General features: G+C 45.8%; 1 protein-coding gene across 1 annotated transcript in view; it reads right to left on the bottom strand.

The window, feature by feature from the left end:
- Positions 1–22,165, bottom strand: part of LOC139264731 (dual specificity calcium/calmodulin-dependent 3',5'-cyclic nucleotide phosphodiesterase 1A-like) — a 1,390,883-nt gene that overhangs the window by 185,582 nt on the left and 1,183,136 nt on the right. Inside the window, exons 14-16 of the mRNA XM_070881778.1 lie at positions 21,817–21,937; positions 18,331–18,509; positions 16,445–16,576 (exon numbers count right to left, since the gene is read on the bottom strand). Coding sequence (XP_070737879.1) covers positions 16,445–16,576; positions 18,331–18,509; positions 21,817–21,937 — 432 coding nt within the window. The remainder of the gene's footprint in view (positions 1–16,444; positions 16,577–18,330; positions 18,510–21,816; positions 21,938–22,165) is intronic.

Here is a 22,165-nt window from a genome sequence, read left to right as displayed (position 1 = left end):
CAGAACCAGGGGTCACAGTCTAAGGATAAGGGGTAAGCCATTTAGGACCGAGATGAGGAGAAACTTCTTCACCCAGAGAGTGGTGAACCTGTGGAATTCTCTACCACAGAAAGTAGTTGAGGCCAATTCACTAAATATATTCAAAAGGGAGTTAGATGAATTCCTTACTACTCGGGGGATCAAGGGGTATGGCGAGAAAGCAGGAAGGGGGTACTGAAGTTTCATGTTCAGCCATGAACTCATTGAATGGCGGTGCAGGCAAGAAGGGCTGAATGGCCTGCTCCTGCACCTATTTTCTATGTTTCTATGTTCAGCTTGTACAGGTCCCACCTGCCCCAAAAGCGGTCCCAATGCTTCAGGAATCTAAAACCCTCCCTCCAGCCATGCATTCACCTGCTCTATCGTCCTATTTCTGTACTCTCTAGCTCGTGGCACCGGGAGTCCTGCTTTTTAATCTCTCACCTAGCTCCCTAAACTCTGCCTGCAGGACCTCAGCCCTCTTTCTACCTATGTCATTGGTCCCGATATGGCCCACGACCTCTGGCTGTTCACCCTCTCCCCCCAGAATGCCCTGCAGCCGCTCGTTGACATCCTTGACCCTGGCACCAGGAAGGCAACATATCATCCTGGAGTCATGTCTGCGGCTGCAGAAATGCCTATCTGCTCCCCTTACTATTGAATCCCCTACCATTATAGCTCTTCCATTCTTCTGCCTCCCCCCTGTGCAGCTGAGCCACCCGTGGTGGATACATTGGTTATAATCTACCAAAATTCCCTGGATTCTGGAGAGGTCCCAGCTTACTGGAAAACTGCAAATGTAACACCCCTATTTAAGAAAGGAGGGAGATAGAAAGCAGAAAACTATAGACCACACCTGGAGTACTGCGAACAGTTTTGGTCTCCTTATTTAAGGAAGATATACTTGCTTTGGAGGCAGTGCAGAGAAGGTTTACAAGATTGATTCCTGAGATGAAGGGGTTGTCATACAAAGAATGGTTGAGCAAGTTAGGCTTATACTCATTGGAGTTTAGAAGATTGTGAGGTGATCTTATTGAAAAGTATAAGACTCTGAGGGGGCTTGACAGGGTAGATGCAGAGAGTTTGTTTCCCCTCTTGGGACAATCTAGAACTAGGGAGCATAGTTTCAGAATAAATTTAAAACAGCGATGAGGAGGAATTTCTTCTCTCAGTGGGCCGCGAATCTTTGTAATTCGCTACCCCAGAGAGCTGTGGAGGCTGGGTCATTGAATATTTTTAAGGTGAAGATATAAACAGATTTTTGAACAATAAGACAATCAAGCGTTAAGGGGAGCGGGCAGGGAAGTGGCGTTGAGGCCAGGATCAGACGAGCCGCAATCTTATTGAATGGTGGAGCAGGCTTGAGGGGCCATATGTCCTACTCCTGCTCCTATTTCTTATGTTCTAATGTTCATTACACATTCCAAGATCTAAAATAGTCTGCTCTCTAGTTGGTTCCATAGAAACATAGAAACATAGAAAATAGGTGCAGGAGTAGGCCATTCGGCCCTTCTAGCCTGCACCGCCATTCAATGAGTTCATGGCTGAACATGCAACTTCAGTACCCCATTCCTGCTTTCTCACCATACCCCTTGATTCCCCTAGTAGTAAGGACTTCATCTAACTCCTTTTTGAATATATTTAGTGAATTGGCCTCAACAACTTTCTGTGGTAGAGAATTCCACAGGTTCACCACTCTCTGGGTGAAGAAATTCCTCCTCATCTCGGTCCTAAATGGCTTCCCCCTTATCCTTAGACTGTGTCCCCTGGTTCTGGAATTCCCCAACATTGGGAACATTCTTCCTGCATCTAACCTGTCTAACCCCGTCAGAATTTTAAACGTTTCTATGAGGTCCCCTCTCATTCTTCTGAACTCCAGTGAATACAAGCCCAGTTGATCCAGTCTTTCTTGATAGGTCAGTCCCGCCATCCCGGGAATCAGTCTGGTGAACCTTCGCTGCACTCCCTCAATAGCAAGAATGTCCTTCCTCAGGTTAGGAGACCAAAACTGCACACAATACTCCAGGTGTGGCCTCACCAAGGCCCTGTATAATTGTAGCAACACCTCCCTGCCCTTGTACTCAAATCCCCTCGCTATGAAGGCCAACATGCCATTTGCTTTCTTAACCGCCTGCTGTACCTGCATGCCAACCTTCAATGACTGATGTACCATGACACCCAGGTCTCTTTGCACCTGCCCTTTTTCTAATCTGTCACCATTCAGATAATAGTCTGTCTCTCTGTTTTTACCACCAAAGTGGATAACCTCACATTTATCCACATTATACTTCATCTGCCATGCATTTGCCCACTCACCTAACCTATCCAAGTCGCTCTGCAGCCTCATAGAATCCTCCTTGCAGCTCACACTGCCACCCAACTTAGTGTCATCCGCAAATTTGGAGATACTACATTTAATCCCCTCGTCTAAATCATTAATGTACAGTGTAAACAGCTGGGGCCCCAGCACAGAACCTTGCAGTACCCCACTAGTCACTGCCTGCCATTCTGAAAAGTACCCATTTACTCCTACTCTTTGCTTCCTGTCTGACAACCAGTTCTCAATCCATGTCAGCACACTACCCCCAATCCCATGTGCTTTAACTTTGCACATTAATCTCTTGTGTGGGACCTTGTCGAAAGCCTTCTGAAAGTCCAAATATACCACATCAACTGGTTCTCCCTTGTCCACTCTACTGGAAACATCCTCAAAAAATTCCAGAAGATTTGTCAAGCATGATTTCCCTTTCACAAATCCATGCTGACTTGGACCTATCATATTACCTCTTTCCAAATGCACTGCTATGACATCCTTAATAATTGATTCCATCATTTTACCCACTACCGATGTCAGGCTGACCGGTCTGTAATTCCCTGTTTTCTCTCTCCCTCCTTTTTTAAAAAGTGGGGTTACATTGGCTACCCTGCACTCCATAGGAACTGATCCAGAGTCAATGGAATGTTGGAAAATGACTGTCAATGCATCCACTATTTCCAAGGCCACCTCCTTAAGTACTCTGGGATGCAGTCCATCAGGCCCTGGGAATTTATCGGCCTTCAATCCCATCAATTTCCCCAACACAATTTCCCGACTAATAAGGATTTCCCTCAGTTCCTCCTCCTTACTAGACCCTCCGACCCCTTTTATATCCGGAAGGTTGTTTGTGTCCTCCTCAGTGAAAACCGAACCAAAGTACTTGTTCAATTGGTCCGCCATTTCTTTGTTCCCCGTTATGACTTCCCCTGATTCTGACTGCAGGGGACCTACGTTTGTCTTTACTAACCTTTTTCTCTTTACATATCTGTGGAAACTTTTGCAATCCGTCTTAATGTTCCCTGCAAGCTTCTTCTCATACTCCATTTTCCCTGCCCTAATCAAACCCTTTGTCCTCCTCTGCTGAGTTCTAAATTTCTCCCAGTCCCCGGGTTCGCTGCTATTTCTGGCCAATTTGTATGCCACTTCCTTGGCTTTAATGCTATCCCTGATTTCCCTTGATAGCCACGGTTGAGCCACCTTCCCTTTTTTATTTTTACGACAGACAGGAATGTACAATTGTTGTAGTTCATCCATGCGGTCTCTAAATGTCTGCCATTGCCCATCCACAGTCAACCCCTTCAGTATCATTCGCCAATCTATCCTAGCCAATTCACGCCTCATACCTTCAAAGTTACCCTTCTTTAAGTTCTGGACCATGGTCTCTGAATTAACTGTTTCATTCTCCATCCTAATGCAGAATTCCACCATATTATGGTCACTCTTCCCCAAGGGGCCTCGCACAACGAGATTGCTAATTAATCCTCTCTCATTACACAACACCCAGTCTAAGATGGCCTCCCCCTAGTTGGTTCCTCGACATATTGGTCTAAAAAACCATCCCTTATGCACTCCAGGAAATCCTCCTCTACCGTATTGCTTCCAGTTTGGTTAACCCAATCTATGTGCATATTAAAGTAACCCATTATAACTGCTGCACCTTTATTGCACGCACCCCTAATTTCATGTTTGATGCCCTCCCCAACATCACTACTACTGTTTGGAGGTCTGTACACAACTCCCACTAACGTTTTTTGTCCTTTGGTATTCTGCAGCTCTACCCATATAGATTCCACATCATCCAAGCTAATGTCCTTCCGAACTATTGCCTTAATTTGCTCCTTAACTAGCAATGCTACCCCACCTCCTTTTCCTTTTATTCTATCTTTCCTGAATGTTGAATACCCCTGGATGTTGAGTTCCCAGCCCTGATCATCCTGGAGCCACGTCTCCGTAATCCCAATCACATCATATTTATTAACATCTATTTGCACAGTTAATTCATCCACTTTATTGCGGATACTCCTTGCATTAAGACACAAAGCCTTCAGGCTTGTTCTTTTAACACCCTTTGTCCTTTTAGAATTTTGCTGTACAGTGGCCCTTTTTGTTCTTTGCCTTGGGTTTCTCTGCCCTCCACTTTTCCTCATCTCCTTTCTGTCTTTTGCTTTTGCCTCCTTTTTGTTTCCCTCTGTCTCCCTGCATTGGTTCCCATCCCCCTGCCATATCAGTTTAAATCCTCCCCAACAGCACTAGCAAACACTCCCCCTAGGACATTGGTTCCGATCCTGCCCAGGTGCAGACCGTCCGGTTTGTACTGGTCCCACCTCCCCCAGAACCGGTTCCAATGCCCCAGGAATTTGAATCCCTCCCTGTTGCACCACTGCTCAAGCCACGTATTCATCTGCACTATCCTGCGATTCCTACTCTGACTATCACGTGGCACTGGTAGCAATCCCGAGATTACTACTTTTGAGGTCCTACTTTTTAATTTAGCTCCTAGCTCCTTAAATTCGTTTCGTAGGACCTCATCCCTTTTTTTACCGATGTCGTTGGTACCAATGTGCACCACGACAACTGGCTGTTCTCCCTCCCTTTTTAGAATGTCCTGCACCCACTTCGAGACATCCTTGACCCTTGCACCAGGGAGGCAACGTACCATCCTGGAGTCTCGGTTGCGGCCGCAGGAACGCCTATCTATTCCCCTCACCATTGAATCCACAATCACTATTGCTCTCCCATTCTTTTTCCTGCCCTCCTGTGCAGCAGAGCTAGCCATGGTGCCATGAACTTGGCTGCTGCTGCCCTCCCCTGATGAGTCATCCCCCTCAACAGTACCCAAAGCAGTGTATCTGTTTTGCAGGGGGTTGACCACAGGGGACTCCTGCACTACCTTCCTTGCACTGCTCTTCCTGTTGGTCTTCCATTCCCTATCTGGCTGTGGACCCTTTCCCTGCGGTACGACCAACTCGCTACACGTGATACTCACGTCATTCTCAGCATCGTGGATGCTCCAGAGTGAATCCACCCTCAGCTCCAACTCCGCAACGCGGTCTGTCAGGAGCTGGAGGCGGATACACTTCCCGCACACGTAATCGTCAGGGACACCGGGAGTATTGTTCTAAGAAAACATCCCAAATACAATTTATGAACTCTTCCTCAATGCTACCTTTGCCAATTTGATTTGTTCAATTAATATGAAGATTAAAATCGCCCATGATTATTGCCATACCTTTCTTACAATCCTCCATTATTTCTTGATTTATATTCTGCCCTACAGTGTAGCTAATGTTAGGGGGCCTATAGACCACTCCCACCAGTGACTTCGTTCCCTTATTATTTCTTATCTCCACCAAAACTGATTCTACATCTTGATCATCTGAGCCAATATCATTTCTCACTACTGCAATGATCTCATTCTTTATTAACACAGCTACCCCACCTCCTTTTCTTTCCTGTCTATCCTTCTGAAGTTTCAAATACTCTTGAATATTCAGTTCCCAGCCTTGGTCACTTTGCAATGTCTCTGTAATGGCTAATAGGTGGAGAACTTCTGCCCAGCGAATACCCATGAAATTTTTACATCTGGTAAAAGCAGGCATAAGGCCTCCTTTTGCCAGAGTAGGACTTTTAAAGGACATAAAATACATTTTTTTCCATTCATTTGAACATTAATTCACATGTAAAATAATGTATGTTTATTTTTAGAGCCTTTAAAATATGTAAATTTATTTTTCAAAAAATTAATTATTTGCTTTAAATATTTAATTAAATGTCATTTTGATTAATTTATATCTGTGTTTTTTTTAAATTACATTTATTTTAAGCGTACGTGTATTTTTGGGGGTATTCCCATTCATACTTATGTGGGTTCCTTAGATATGGAATCCCCATAATTATGAATGGGATCCACCTTCTTTCATTGTTTGGATCAGCTCATGTGATCCATGGGGTGCTTGCGAACCACATGTGCCCATGGTATATATGGGCCTCTACGCAGGCCTACGCCTAGAGACCCAGGAGTGCAAGTGTCCGAACCTCTGGGACCATCAGGTAGGCTCGTAGATTTTTTGCAGGTCAGAGGCATCCGCTTGTGGCAATTTCTGGCCCAATGGGCCCAAGTTTCCACATGATTTGCACCTGATTTTTAGGAGCAACTGGTGGAGAACGGACTATCTTAGAAATCGCAATTCTCCACATTTTTTTTTCTGCAGTTCTCGTCAGGTAGAGCAGTTCCACTTTGGAACAGAATTTTTTCTTCAAAAGGGGGCGTGTCCGGCCACTGACGCCTGATTTCAAAGTTTCCACAGTGAAAACGTACTCCAAACTAACTTAGAATGGAGCAAGTGAAGATTTTTGTAGAACTGAAAAAAACCTGTTCTACACATTAAAAAATCAGGCGCAGGTTACAAATTAGGCGTCCAGAACGAGGTGGGGGGGGGGGAGGGGGGGGGAAAGGGAAGTCATTAAATTCTACAATAAATCCTTATTTATACTTATACAAATATTATACAAATAAATCCAACCTGAATAAAAATTTATAAGCAAAGAAAAGATTAAATAAACCATCTTCCTACCTGTGTGAAAGTGCTTCAGGCAGGGAGAATGCTGCAGCAAGCCTCACAAAACGAGGCCTAGCCGTTCCCGAAGGCGGGCGGGCGGGAGGGAGGGAGGGAACCGACCGAACGCGGGGGGGGGCGGGAGGAAGCCGTTTCAGATGGCGGGCGGGCGGGAGGGAGGGAGCGAGGGAGGGAGCCAACCGACCGACCGAACGCGGGGGGGGGGGCGGGAAGGAAGCCGTTCCAGACGGCGGGAGGGAGGGAGGGAAGGAGACAGAAGGCTGCAGGAAGCCTCAGAAATTGAGGAGCCATTTCCCGACGGCAAAAGGGGAAGGTCGTCGGGAAACGGCTGCCTCAACTTTCTGAGGCTTCCTGCAGCCTTCTCAGTGCTGATGTGCTGATGGCAATGTGCTTTTATTAAAAAATGTTCAAAAACTAAACAGCTACAAAGAACTACAAAAATGGCCGAGGGCCAATGTTTCCTTCACACTGCGCGTGCGCGAATGCTGCAACGCGCACGCGCAGCGTTGCCGGCAGGAAAAAAACTAATTTAAATGGTACCCGCCCCCTCCCACTTACAAAATCGGCACGAGTGTAGGCTCCGCCCCCTGGGCGCCGCGCCAAACAGACAAGGAGCTGCAGGGCGCTCCAGAATCGCGAGGTTTTTTTCCGGTGCCGTTTTAGGCGCGATAAACGGGCGCCCAGCTCAGAGGGGCGCCCGTTTTTTATCGTGTGGAAACTTGGGCCCAATATCTTGAAATCTTTGATCAGATCACCCCGCAACCTTATAAATTATAGGGAATACATCCCTAAATTGCAGACGAGTTAAAATTTCTTGTGCCTTATGTTGTTGAGGGCTAGCCGGTTTTCTGTCTGCCACAGATCCCACCTGCATGACCTCTGTTGGGAGTTAAAATCCGGACACAATATGCCAATTCAACACATGTGTGGGACATTAACTTCCTGAATAGCTGATAGCTGTACCAAAATGACACAGTTATTTAAATAATCTATATTCATTACACTGCACATCTTCAATGATGTATAATTATAGGTAAGGACGTTACAATTTCAGTTAATGACACATAACTGTAGTCTTTCAAGTTTGTATCATTTATGTTACAAAAATGTTAATAATGCCAGTAACAATTAACAACCAATTGAAACATTACCATTTAATACTTTGCAATGAATCAAAGACAGCTGCATGCAATCGCTGCACTTTTACTCTGATGCCTATTTCACAGTAAGAACAAGATGGAAGTAGGTAATAACAGTATCTAATTGCAATTATATAATCCCTTTAATGTAGAAAAACTCGGCAAGTTGTTTCACAGAGGAATAAGGAGAAAAAAAGGACACCGTTCCAGAGGAGAAGGGTGACTAAAGGTTTGGTCAAAGAGGTAAGTTTTAAGGAAGGGCTCGACAAAGCGGTAGAGGGGTTTAGGGAGGAAAATTCAGAGTGCAGAAGAGGCGAGCCACCGGTGTCAACAGTGCAGGCAGGACAATGTATGATATTAACATTCAAAAAGTATTTCTAGAGTTATAGAGCCATAGGCTATGTTCTGTTACAACTCTATATTCATTGCAAAACCACAGACCTACCTTCCGTTTTCATTTGTAGGGAGTAATACGAACAAAACAGGATGTCAGGTAATATTAACATCTTCTGGCATCGAAACTTACAGAAAGGGAACCATAGTGGTGTCAGTAAGGGGGGGCTATCCCCTGATTCTCACGTGCACGTATAACGTGAAGGAGCCCTATGTAGGATGGAGCCCGGTGTTTAGTAAGGGGAGGGACAGGTAGGTAATAACATCAACAGGGACCTCAAAGACCCATTATTTCCCCTATGTCTTTACCCGGCATGAGGGCAACTATTCTTGTGGACAACGAGTACGATGTCCTGAGGCCTCGTGCGTTAAGGACAACAGCACATGGGATGGTCAATGGATATTTGAAGGGGCATCAGTATGCCATAGTTCAGGGATTAAGCCCAGAAACAGGGCAGAAGAGGAAAAGGATCCGTACCAACATCTGGTAGACATCAAAGGAGGTCCTACAAATGGACTCGTAGTAATATGGGCCCATTAGACCTTGTACGAGGATGTGCGCTGGGACACAGTGCCAATCCTCCTGTCCCTCAGCAAAATTAAACTGCCCGAAAATATGTGCCCTCTCAAGTATGATGAACTATATCAGAATATGACCCACAGGGTGGTATCTCATTTACAGGCTTGAAATCGGGGCTCTTGGCACGATGAAATGAAACAGGAAAGCACTACAATCCACAGAGTTAAAAGGAGTTTGGCCGAATGGATCGGGATAGGAGCCACGGTGGGTACAGCTGTGTGGAACCGGGTAGACATAGAAAGCATGTATACCGAGATTGTCAGACTTAGGGATCAGTTAAAGAAAATCCTCAAGGGAATAAATGAAGGAAATAAGGACCTCAATTTTGAGCGGTAACAATCAGTTAATAATTTTTGAGATATAAGAGCTTTTAAGAAGACCGAGGACATGATGAGCAAAATAATAAATGTCACTAATGAGGCAGTAGTTAATCAGAATGGGCCAAAAATTCCAGCCTTGCCAGGTCCGTACGAAGTGTGCACGGACCGGGCGAGGCCTCGCAAAAAACGGTTTTCGGGACGAGATGTGCATGCGCCGAAAAACGGCTTTTCTGATCTGTCAAGATTTCTCTTGACAGATCCTATGCATCCTCGAGAGAAGGACATTCACATGGGTGAGATTGGGCTACTTGCCTAACTCATGCCCAGCGAATATCCTTCAAACTTTTACGCCTGGTATTTTTGCCAGCGTAAGAGTTTTGAAATGTATAAAAATTAAATGTAATCATTCATTTTTCTGTTTACAAATCCTGTCTATTAAGGTAAGCTTATTTTTAACTCTATCAAAACACATTAAAAAAATTTACAAAAATATATATTTTTTCTAAAACAGTGCTGCAGTGGGGTGGGTTGATTCCCCACACAGAGATCTACAAGAGCTCAATCAAACTAATCAATCGTTTGGACTTGCACCAAGAAAGTGGATGTATTGTTTTCTTACTGTTGACTAATCAAATAAAATAGTTGAACTAAGACTACCTGTTGTTGTGTCTTTCCTACGGGTCAACCCTTAAGTTTCTCAGTTGAAGAAGCAGAATCCGACAAAAGCCAATGTAACCATTATCTCTGAAACCAACTCTTTAAAACCCTAGGATGTAGGCCATCAGGTTCAAGCGATTTGTCAGCTTTTAGCTCCTTTATTTCTCCAGTACTTTTTCTTTACTAATATTAATTACTTTAATTTCCTCACTCTCATTGGTCCCTTGGTTCCCCAAAATCTCCAGTATGTTCTTTATGTCTTCTACTGTGAAGACAGACACAAGACATTTGTTAAATGTCTCTGCATGTCCTATTCCCCATTATAATTTCTCTTGTCTCTGCCTCTAAGGGACCAATGCTTAATTTTGATACTCTCTTCATTTTTATTTCATCCTCTTTATCAATTTCTTGGTCATCCTTTGCTGATTTTCAAAACACTCCAAATCCTCAGGCTTATTATTCTCTTTGGCAAAATTGCAAGCCTTTTCCTTTAAACTAATACGGTCCTTAAACATGAGAAACATAGAAACATAGAAAATAGGTGCAGGAGTAGGCCATTCAGCCATTTGAGCCTGCACCACCATTCAATACGATTATAGCTGATCATTCCCTTAGTACCCCTTTCCTGCTTTCTCTCCATACCCCTTGATCCCCTTAACCGTAAGGGCCATATCTAACTCCCTCTTGAATATATCCAATGAACTGGCATCAACAACTCTCTGCGGCAGGGAATTCCACAGGTTAACAACTCTCTGAGTGAAGAAGTTTCTCCTCATCTGGCTTACCCCTTATCCTAAGACTGTGTCGTACCTGGTTCTGGACTCCCCAACATCGGGAACATTCTACCCGCATCTAACGTGTCCCGTCCCGTCAGAATCTTAAATGTTTCTATGAGATCCCCTCTCATCCTTCTAAACTTCAATGTATAAAGGCCCAGTTGATCCAGTCTCTCCTCATATGTCAGTCCTGCCATCCCGGGAATCAGTCTGGTGAACCTTCACTGCACTCCCTCAATAGCAAGAACGTCCTTCCTCAGATTAGGAGACCAAAACTGAACACAATATTTCTGGTGAGGCCTCACCACAGCCCTGTCCAACTGCAGAAAGACCTCCCTGCTCCTATACTCAAATCCCCTAGCTATGAAGGCCAACATACCATTTGCCTTCTTCACCGCCTACTGTACCTGGTATGCTAACTTTCAATGACTGATGAACCATTACACCCAGATCTCGTTGCACCTCCCCTTTTCCTAATCTGCTGCCATTCAGATAATATTCTTTCTTCGCGTTTTTGCCCCCAAAATGGATAAGCTCACATTTATCCACATTATACTACATCTGCCATGCATTTGCCCACTCACCTAACCTGTCCAAGTCACCCTACAGCCTCCTAGCATTCACCTCACAGCTCACACCGCCACTCAGTTTAGTGTCATTTGCAAACTTGGAGATATTACACTCAATTCCTTCATCCAAATCATTGATGTATATTGTAAAGAGCTGGGGTCCCAGCACTGAGCCCTGCAACACTCTACTAGTCACTGCGTGCCATTCTGAAAAGGACCCGTTTATCCTGACTCTTTGCTTCCTGTCTGCCAACCAGTTCTCTATCCATGTCAGTATATTACCCCCAATACCATGTGCTTTGATTTTGCACACCAATCTCTTGTGTGGGACCTTGTCAAAAGTCTTTTGAAAGTCCAAATAGACCACATCCACTGGTTATCCCTTGTCCACTCTACTAGTTACATCCTCAAAAATTTCAGAAAATTTGTGAAGCATGATTTCCCCTTCATAAATCCATGCTGACTTGGACTGATCCTGTCACTGCTTTTGAAATGCGCTGCTATTTCATCCTTAATAATTGATTGCAACATTTTCCCCACTGATGTCAGGCTAACCAGTCTATAATTACCCACTTTCTCTCTTCCTCCCTTTTTAAAAAGTTATGTTACATTAGCTACCCTCCAGTCCATAGAAAATGATCCAGAGTCGATAGACTGTTGGAAAGTGATCACCAATGCATCCACTATTTCTAGGGTCACGTCCTTAAGTACTCTGGGATGCAGACTATCAGGCTACGGGGATTTATCGGCCTTCAATCCCATCAATTTCCCTAACACAATTTCCTGCCAAATAAGGATATCCTTCAGTTCCTCCTTCTCACTAGACCCTAGGTCCCCTAGTACTTCCGGAAGGTTATTTGTGTCTTCCTTCGAGAAGACAGAACCAAAGTATTTGTTCAATTGGTCTACTATTTCTTTGTTCCCCATTATAAATTCACCTGAATCCGACTGCAAGGGACCTACGTTTGTCTTCACTAATCTTTTCCTCTTCACATATCTATCAAAGCTTTTGCAGTCAGTTTTTATGTTGTCGGCAAGCTTGTTTTCATACGCTATTTTCCCCCTCTTAATTAAACCCTTTGTCCTCCTCTGCTGAATTCTAAATTTCTCCCAGTCCTCTAGTTTGTTGCTTTTTCTGGCTAATTTATATGCCTCTTCCTTGGATTTAAGACTATCCTTAATTTCCCTTGTTAACCACGGTTGAGCCACCTTCTCCGTTTTATTTTTACTCCAGACAGGGATGTACAATTGCTGAATTTTATTCATGTGATCTTTAAATGTTTCCATTGCCTATCCACCATCAACCCTTGAAGTATCATTTGCCAGTCTATTCTAGCCAATTCACACCTCGAACCATCGAAGTTACCTTTCCTTAAGTTCAGGACCCTAGTTTCTGAATTAACTGCGTCGCTCTCCATTTTAATAAAGAATTCTACCATGTTATGGTCACTCTTCCGCAAGGGGCCTGGCACAAAAAGATTGCTAATTAGTCCTTTCTCATTACACATCACCCAGTCTAAGATGGCCAGCTCCCTAGTTGATTCGACATATTGGTCCAGAAAACCATCCCTAATACACTCCAGGAAATCCTCCTCCAGCGCATTGCTACCAGTTTGGTTAGCCCAATCAATTTGTAGATTAAAGTCACCCATGATAACTGCTGTACCTTTATTGCATGCATCCCTAATTTCTTGTTTGATGCTGTCCCCAACCTTACTACTACTGTTTGGTGGTCTGTACACAACTCCCACTAGCGTTTTCTGCCCCTTGGTATTCCGTAGCTCCATCAATACAGAATCCACATCATCCAAGCTAATGTCCTTTCTTACTATTGCATTAATTTCCTCTTTAACCAGCAATGCCACCCCGCCTCCTTTTCCTTTCTGTCTATCCTTCCTAAATGTTGAATACCCCTGGATGTTGAGTTCCCAGCCTTGGTCACCCTGGAGCCATGTCTCCGTGATGCCAATTACATCTCTAGTTAGCCATGGTTGTGCCACTGCTCCAGTGGAGTTCCTCAAGGGAATGTATATTAATTATATACAAGAAGTGTTTGTGCAAGAAAATAAATGATGTCAGCCATGAGTCATTAAGGCTAGGGTAATAAAGATCGATTGAACTATAGTGTAGAAAAATAATAGTTAATAAAGCCTAATGTTCAATGGATTCAAGAACATTTAATTCAAGAAAGCTTGTTTGAAAGGAAGTAGCTTTGGGATAAACAATTACAACTGTTTAATGAATAAACTGCTTTCAAGGGATTCAGGAACAGATACATTTGGAGATCTTATCTGTGACCTTTGATTTAGACAAAATATGGTATATAAAAGAGCATGATTTTCAATAGTTCTTCAGAGGGCTCAAAAGATAGAACTAGAAACCGACCATGTTTAGGATCTAATGCTTGACACAAAACATCTCAACTACAATCTGCATGAGGGCCCCCGGGGGGGGGTGGAGAGGTAATCAGGACCGCTCGGGAATGACAGGAGCTAATGTCCGAAAGTGTCCCAGGGCAGATAGTGAGTCAGGGCAGCTCTCCCCCAGTCCAGGCTGGCTCACTGTGTAAGTGACAGCAGCCGGAGAGACTGACACAGTTTGGGTAAAGGTCACCAGACCCCTTATTGCTCAGTTGTGCCCCTTCCACCAATGTAATCCAAAAGGAGACGGTGCCAAACTTAACTTAAAAAGACTTAAGGGCTCAGGTTCCGAGCCCTGCCCAGATCTTAGCAGGGATTATATGCAAGCATAACCAGCTTAATTTCAATCCGGGAGATTTACATATTATGTGGATCATTAAAATGTACAATCTATTTAATACTTACTCTTGCTGAAGCAACCAGGCTGTTCCAGCGCTTGCGGCACTGGCCCGACCCCCTCGCCTCATTCGACGCCGCCGAGACCACATTGACGATCTCGCTCCACAGTTTGCAGTAGGCCCGGGGTGGAGGTTTCCCACGCCCATCCCGGGTTAGTTGGCCCCACCGGCTATGTACCTCATTCACCAACGCATCATTCGCCTCATCAGAAAAAGGCTACGCCCTTCTCCTCCCCTTCACCTCCTGCCCACTGTCAGACTTGCAGCCAGACATAGCACATAACACATAACAAATTAGAACTCTCTAGATTCTCTCTCTCCTCTTCAATGCCTTTCTCTCTCTCTCTCTCTCTCTCTCTCCCCTTACCTTCTGCTAATGCCTGGATGATCCCTGGCCTCCCGAATCACGGGAAAACTTATTTGCAAAAAAAAAACACATGCGCAGAAAGGCCATTGCTAGGGAAGCCTTGCCTTCCACATCGCTGAGGCCCATTTCACATCGCTAGGGCCCAATCCACATTGCTGAGGCCCATTTCACATCGCTGAGGCCCAATCCACATCGCTGAGGCCCAATCCACATCGCTGAGGCCCATTTCACATCGCTAGGGCCCAATCCACATCGCTGAGGCCCATTTCACATCGCTAGGGCCCAATCCACATCGCTGAGGCCCATTTCACATCGCTAGGGCCCAATCCACATCGCTGAGGCCCATTTCACATCGCTAGGGCCCAATCCACATCGCTGAGGCCCATTTCACATCGCTAGGGCCCAATCCACATCGCTGAGGCCCATTTCACATCGCTAGGACCCAATCCACATCGCTGAGGCCCAATCCACATTGCTGAGGCCCATTTCACATCGCTGAGGCCCATTTCACATCGCTGAGGCCCAATCCACATCGCTGAGGCCCATTTCACATCGCAAGGGCCCAATCCACATCGCTGAGGCCCATTTCACATCGCTAGGGCCCAATCCACATCGCTGAGGCCCATTTCACATCGCTAGGGCCCAATCCACATTGCTGAGGCCCATTTCACATCGCTGAGGCCCATTTCACATCGCGAGGGCCCAATCCACATCGCTGAGGCCCATTTCACATCGCTGAGGCCCAATCCACATCGCTAGGGCCCAATCCACATCGCTGAGGCCCAATCCACATCGCTGAGGCCCATTTCACATCGCTAGGGCCCAATCCACATCGCTGAGCTATCGCCCCCCCAAAAAAGCCGAAAGTTGCAATCTAAAAAATGGGCGATCTTCCAGCGATCCTGAGAGCTCAAACATCGCTAAGGCTGGAACATTGCCCATTTTTTAGGCCCCAGCAATCCAAGTGGAAAGTCCAGCCCTCTGTGTCTAGTTGGGCAAATCACCTATACTAGATATCAATAAAGTCTATTCCATATAATCAACCATCAAGTCTCTTACGAGACTCCCTAAGCAATTGCTCTATGCGGAGCTCCTTTATGGCAAAAGAGCCAACGGTGGGCAGTGGAAACGTTACAAGGACACCCTGAAAGCCTCCCTGGTGATGTGCGACATCACCACTGATACCTGGGAGTCCCTGGCCGAAGACCGCCCTAGGTAGAGAAAGTGCATCCGGGAAGGCATTGAGCTCTTCGAATCAGTGCCACCCCATCTCCCCTTCCCCCGACGAATATCTGTGCCACTTGTGACGGAGTCTGTGGCTCTCATGTTGGACTGTTCAGCCACCAAAGAACTCACTTTAGGAGTGGAAGCAAGTCTTCCTCGATTCTGAGGGACTGCCTATGATGATGATGATGATGATGTCTTACTTGAACTATATTGTTGTGAACCTGAGAAGAAATTAGGTTGACTGACAGTTGAATGTTAACTATCTACATTAAATTTCATCTGCCATGTTTCTACCCATTTCCCCAGTCTGTCTATGTCCACCTCTATCCTCCTCACATTTAACGACATTTCCAGGTTTTGTGTAGTTTACAGAATTTGAAAATATGTCCTCTATGCCCAAGTCCGGTCATTAATATATATCAAAAAGAGCACTTGTCCTAATACCTGACATATCGGAGTAATGGGAAAGAGCATGGCAGTGGGATTAGTTTTCCATTGTTCTAGACCAGGCACAAATATGATGGATCAAATGATTTCCTTCTGTGTTGTAAATTTTATGATAAGTGGGCACACAGGGGAAGTGCCAATCGCAGCTGAGAAAGATGTTGAGCATGTATGTTAATGAGGTTTTGACTCACCATTCTGTATAAGCTGCGCTCCGCCTTCTGATATACTGTCACCAGTACCTTTCTCGACTTCACGCTCATTGTCCTTTCCCTGTTCAGCTGTTTGTTCTTTATTAGCTTGTTGCTCTGGTACTTCCTTGGCCTCTTGTCTGGCCTCTTCAGCATCTTCTCGTCTGGCTTTTTCTTCTGCATCTAATTAAACAAACAAATTATAGCAACATCGCTTAAGCATTTGTGAACCTTCAGACTGTCAGCAGTTCCTGGAAAACTCCAGTCTCCCTGGGCCAGCCATTTTGGGATGGGTGGGAATTCTGCCCTCTCTGCTGTTGTGCAGCTGCCTCTGGATGCTTTACCAGGTTCAGGCATATTTACATGGTTTTCACTGGCTCCTAGCAGCAAGCTGTGATGTTTATGATGAAGAATGCTTTCCTGTCATGAGCACATGATTTTGAATATTCTTGGGGCTGACATTACGCCTGGTGCACAATCCCTGAAGTGACACATAACTCCAGAGGAACAGCTGCCCTAACTTGTCTGTAAATCAATAGGGTTTAATCCCTTTCGTTAACATTTGGTCACCAAGTGTCAGTTGACTCCTTGAGGACAACTTTAACCCACCCCACCTGGTGGATCCCTAGCCATCGCAGAGGCCCTCAGGTAAGTGCCAACTGGGAGATCAGAGGCCAGGGAAGGCAGCTGGGGTGGGGGGGGCAGGGGGCGGGGAGGACAGGAGGCTGGAGAGGGGGATTAGAGGTCAGGGAAGAGATAGGAGGCCAGGGAAGGGATTCGCAATTGGGGAAGTTGAGCAGTGGCGATGGGGCGGGTGGCCTGTGTTTTTTAAATGTGGGGTCAGGAGAAACACTCTGCTCTGCCCGGTTCCACATTCAGATTAGTAAATTTCAAAAACTTACCTTGTTGGCAGCAACCAAGATCTGGATTTCCTCAGTGTAGCCGGCGTTGGTGTTGGCTTCCTCAGGGCAAACCAATCTTGCAGGGGAGATCTCCAATAGGCATTAGGCCCCTTACTTTCACAGATAAAGGATGTAATGTCTGTTTCAGCCATGGGCCCCGGACCCCTATTCTATTTCTTTCACCAATACGGCAGGCGGTGCATTTCTGTCTGGAAATATATGCAAGCATCCTGCCCGCCTGTACTGGGGGCTCAGTAGGCTGGTTCGCAATGAGAAAGAGGTGCTGCGCAGCCAGATTTATGGCGCAGTGTGTTGTGAGCACTGATGTGCTGGGTTGAACATGGTGAGTCCTTGACCATTCCGCCATTGGAGTTGCGAAGCAGAGACCAGGCTCCTCCCCACAGGGAGAGAGAGAGGGACAGTTCAAAGGACGGGTCCCATTAGACCGCTCTCTCATGCTCTTAATAATTGGTTACAGGGTGGCAGGTCACCAGGTGGGATTAAAGTGTGACATCCAAAGACACCTCTCAGAGTGAAAAAGTACAAATCATTTCCAGGAACAAAAACAGAAAAGATACACATTTTTTTGATGAAGAAACATTAGGATTTCATCCTGTACTATGGCAGTAGCCTTTGAAGTGGAATGTAAATAAAAGGGATGCAAGCTTTATTGGGATACCCCACTGGAAACAGGTTTCCCGATTGACTGTTTTAGCAGGATGGCCAAAATCCACCCTTCCTTGTTGCTGAATCTTGCAAAACTTTGCAAATGTCCAGCGCTATGCACCAATATGACATATGGGCTTGCAGCTGACTGAAGTGCCAATATCTGAGGGAGGTCACCTAGCTGTGGATCCACATGGATAGATCAGTCAGCTGTGATTTTTGTGAGGGAAAGCAATTGTTAATTGTGATAAATAAGTTTGGACCAAGATGTCACAATTCTTCTGTTGTACATTTTATATAATACCCACAGTGAAGTAAGATAGACATGTATCACCGAGAACGCACACAGACACCCTCTGCTTTGCTGACCTTTTGCATGCAGTGCCTTCCATTTCTCACGGTTCTGTTGTAATATTTCATTCCAGCTACTTTTAAAGTTCTTCACATCCACAGTGAGTAGGGAACTACTTGATAAGGAATTTTCTTCAGAAATTGTATTGTTCTTCACGCTTGACCGTTTTGTTTCAGTGGTTGGAAGACTGCTCAGACTAGACACAAGGAAAATGACCAGATTAAGAGTAGATACTGGCAATTACAATGGCCCAGATATTTACAGGGAGATGAGGTGGGTGTGGGTAATGCAGTAAATGACCGAAGAACCCAGAAATGGCAGGGATGTAAAGGTCCTGCCGAACTTAATGAACAGTGGCACGAGGCCCTCGGGGCCAATCCCTGGCAATCGGGAGATCGTAGAAGCCCTCGATCGAGGCTGGAGGGAAAGGGTGGGTGAAGAGGTTGTGGGGAGGTGGAGAGGAGAGGCCCGCAATCAAGGCTGGAGGGGGAAAGGGGTGGGGGGAGTGGCCTGCGATCAAGGTGGCGCGGGGGGGGAGGTGGAGCAGGGGAGAGGCCCACGATTGAGACTGCGGAGAAGAGGCCCTTGATCGAGGCTGGGGGGAGGGGCCCGGGACTGGAGATGGGGGGAAAGGCCTGAGATCAGGAATGGGATGGCTGAAGACTTCCTTGAGGTGGCTGGAGAGCACTCCTGCTCCTCCTTTCCCATAAGGAGTGGGCACTTACCTTGTGGAGCTTGCAGGTCACGTCTCCCTTTCAATGGCCAGTTTCCTAAGCTCGCACAATAGCAGGTAAATTTTACATTGGTCTCCCAGTAGCACTATAGGAGCCTGATTTAAATATGCTAATGAAGTGCCCCGCCTCTCCGCAGCGGGACACTCGGACGCCCCGATATCTGCTGGCGTAAAAAAGGTGGTGGGCATGTGCGTGGCGTTTTGGGATCGGGTTCCCTGTATTTAACTCTTTAACTTCCCTTGTTCCTCTTCCACCTATTGTGTGGGATGGGGGTTTAATATCGAGGCCAATGATTTCGAAAGGCTCTGCTAAACTTGTGCAATTGACTCGACTTCAATTTTCATCTATATTTGTGAAGACAGACTGGAGAAAAGAATCATTCCACAACGAACTATTCTGTTTACAATGCAGATGTCCTCATGTTAGATTAGGTTTAGCAGGTAGAGAAATATGTTTTGCTCATTGTTGGCAGTATAGAACTTAAATAGTCTTTCGGATGAGGCATTAAACCGAGGCCCCAATGGCTCTCAGGTGGATGTAAAAGATCCCATGGCACTATTTTGAAGAAGAGCAGGGGAGTTCTGCCCGGTTTTCTGGCCAATATTTATCCTCAATCAAATTCACTAATTCAGATTATCTGGCCTTTATCACATTACTGTTTGTGGGAGCTTGCTGTGTGCAAATTGGCTGCCACATTTCCTACAGTACAACAGTGACTACACTCCAAAAATTACTTCATTGGTTGTAAAGCGCTTTGGGATGTCTGGTGGTCATGAAAGATGCTATATAAATGCAAGTCTTTCTTTTAGCGTTCTGTCATTATAAGCAGTGCTGAGCGGGGCCAAAATTATCCCTTTTTATAGCCCCATTAAAGCTTCTAGCAGGGCATTTGTGCAGCGCTGGACTCAGTGCGTGCTGCTGCCCCCTCCAAGGAAGCAGAGTGCCGGAAACAGTGCTCCACTTCCTTTGAGGGGCGCACGGCCCAATTTCGGTCGGGGCGGGACCCTTGGGCCGAACGCAGGAAGTCCCGGCCCCGGAAGGTTACCGCCCCCCATTGAGTCAAAGGGCAAGTTCCAGCTCTGCATATTTTTAGAGTATGGTCCAATGTAAGTTTGCAATTTTTCAATCTAAAACAGACTTGATTGATATTGGTCCTAGGTAGAACCAACCAAGCCACCTACCATCGTAACACGGTAATTCTTTTTCTGTATATTGAAAGATGTATACTCTGTATAACCCAGTGATTTACTATATGATATGGTGTGATGCACATTCCAGCTGCGATTGCACTGATTTACTACAAGCACTAAGCTCACTGGGAGTATGAACTGGCTGAAATTGTTATAGCAGCAGTCATATTGCTACATTGAGGGGGGGAGGGAGAGAATTTTAACCCCAAAAAACATTTAGGTTGGGGTTGGGTGGGAGGTTAAACTGAATCACAACTCCAACCCACCTTCAACCTGTCCACTTCAACCTGCTGCCAGGAGTTGGGTCGCTTATTTAAATATTATAATGAGGCTGGAGTGCTTCATGGTGAATCACCATTACAAATTTAATTCTGGCTGGTTGGGGTCCTCGGGGAACCCACCAGCTAAAGGGAGGCAAGGACTGCTGGATTACACTTCCCAGCTAGATCCAGTGTCCCTGCCTCACCCATCTCCCATGATCAAACCTCCCCACTGAGACCTCCGATCGGGCGGGGGGGAGGCGGGGTGGCATACGAGTTAGTCACTCGCCCAGGCTCTCTGCACACACTGATCCTGACTTAAAATCGAGGCCAGTACGTCTCAGAAAATCACCGGTGCGCTAGTTTGTAAGATCTGGCCAATTTCCTCAGAGTGCCAGTTTGACGCGCGGAGCTTGTTGGCTGCATGTGAATTGAGGATTGAGCCTCAAATGGCTCTGGCCTCACAGCGGTATAGTGGCTGGGCGGTGGACTGCCAACCATCGGTTCTGTGCTCAAACTGAAATTTGGCCCCATTTATTCTGGACTTGTGCTTCGTGTGGCTTTGTGGTGAGGACTTATCAAGGGCATTTCCAGCATAGAGCTTTGTCCCCAGCAGTGCTGACCACCATCTTCCACCCATTTAAATGAAAACGCTTTGGGGGGAATTTTAACCCAAAGAATGCCGAAACCCCGAGAGATTTTGACTGCCGGGACTCACTTAAATATTCAAGCTTGGATTCCAGCCCAAACCTGCCAGCAAGCACCGCCTGACCGGGAACACGCCTGTTCCATCTAGCCCACAATGAATCTTAAAAAAAACATTTGAAATTCACCTTGCTGAGCCTCCTCTGGCTCTAGAGCCAGCTCCTGACAAGTTTTTCCTGCCAGGGAAGTCACCACTGCTTCCCTGGCTCAGGCCTCAGCTTGAACTCGCAGATTGGCACCCAGATGACCCAATCGGGGTCCAATCTGCATATTTAAAGAGGACCGTGCCAGTTTGAGGTGGGTGTCCTTGCCACTGCAATTTAAAATTGCAGTCAGTCAGATTGGGATGGGAAAGGAGTGGGTAACACCATTTTAACTGCCCCCCATCGCGCACTGTTTGCGAGTGTGCTGCTCCTCCCTGGGAACGTGAATTGCAGCAGTACTCCTTGTATTTAATGTCTGCTAATGAACTTTTTGAGGGTGGCATACAATGGAAGGCTAAAGGAATCCTCTGGCTACTGAACCATATGACCATTAATGAAAATTAACAGCTCTTGAAATGTTGTTACTCAGTCCGAGTGACTGGATAACTCGGCTCTCAGGCTCTGACTAACCTGGATCGGCGAAATCCACTGGCATCAGAGCGGGACGCTTCATCAATAAGGGGAGTTACAATCTTCTCAGACATGTCAGTCAGAATGGAAAATGTTGGTTCCACAATAAAATCAATAAAACCTGGAAAAAAATCATGGTAATTATTTTATAAATAATAAATGCTTCTTAAATGACTGTGATGTTAATGACCCTTCCATTGATTTAACTGACGAGGATGTATTATGTTTTAGGAATAAGAAACTCTAAATAAATGTGTCACTGTGTGATTATCATTGTTAAGCTGATCTCATGCAGCCAGTTTCGGAGCTGTCATTGACAGACTGCAACTTGAGGATTTCCCCAAGCGCC

The sequence above is a fragment of the Pristiophorus japonicus genome, chromosome 1 (assembly GCF_044704955.1).
Source record: "Pristiophorus japonicus isolate sPriJap1 chromosome 1, sPriJap1.hap1, whole genome shotgun sequence".
NCBI lineage: Eukaryota > Metazoa > Chordata > Chondrichthyes > Pristiophoridae > Pristiophorus > Pristiophorus japonicus.
Note: the sequence above shows the minus strand (reverse complement) of the source record. Positions and strands in the feature narration are given on the sequence as shown.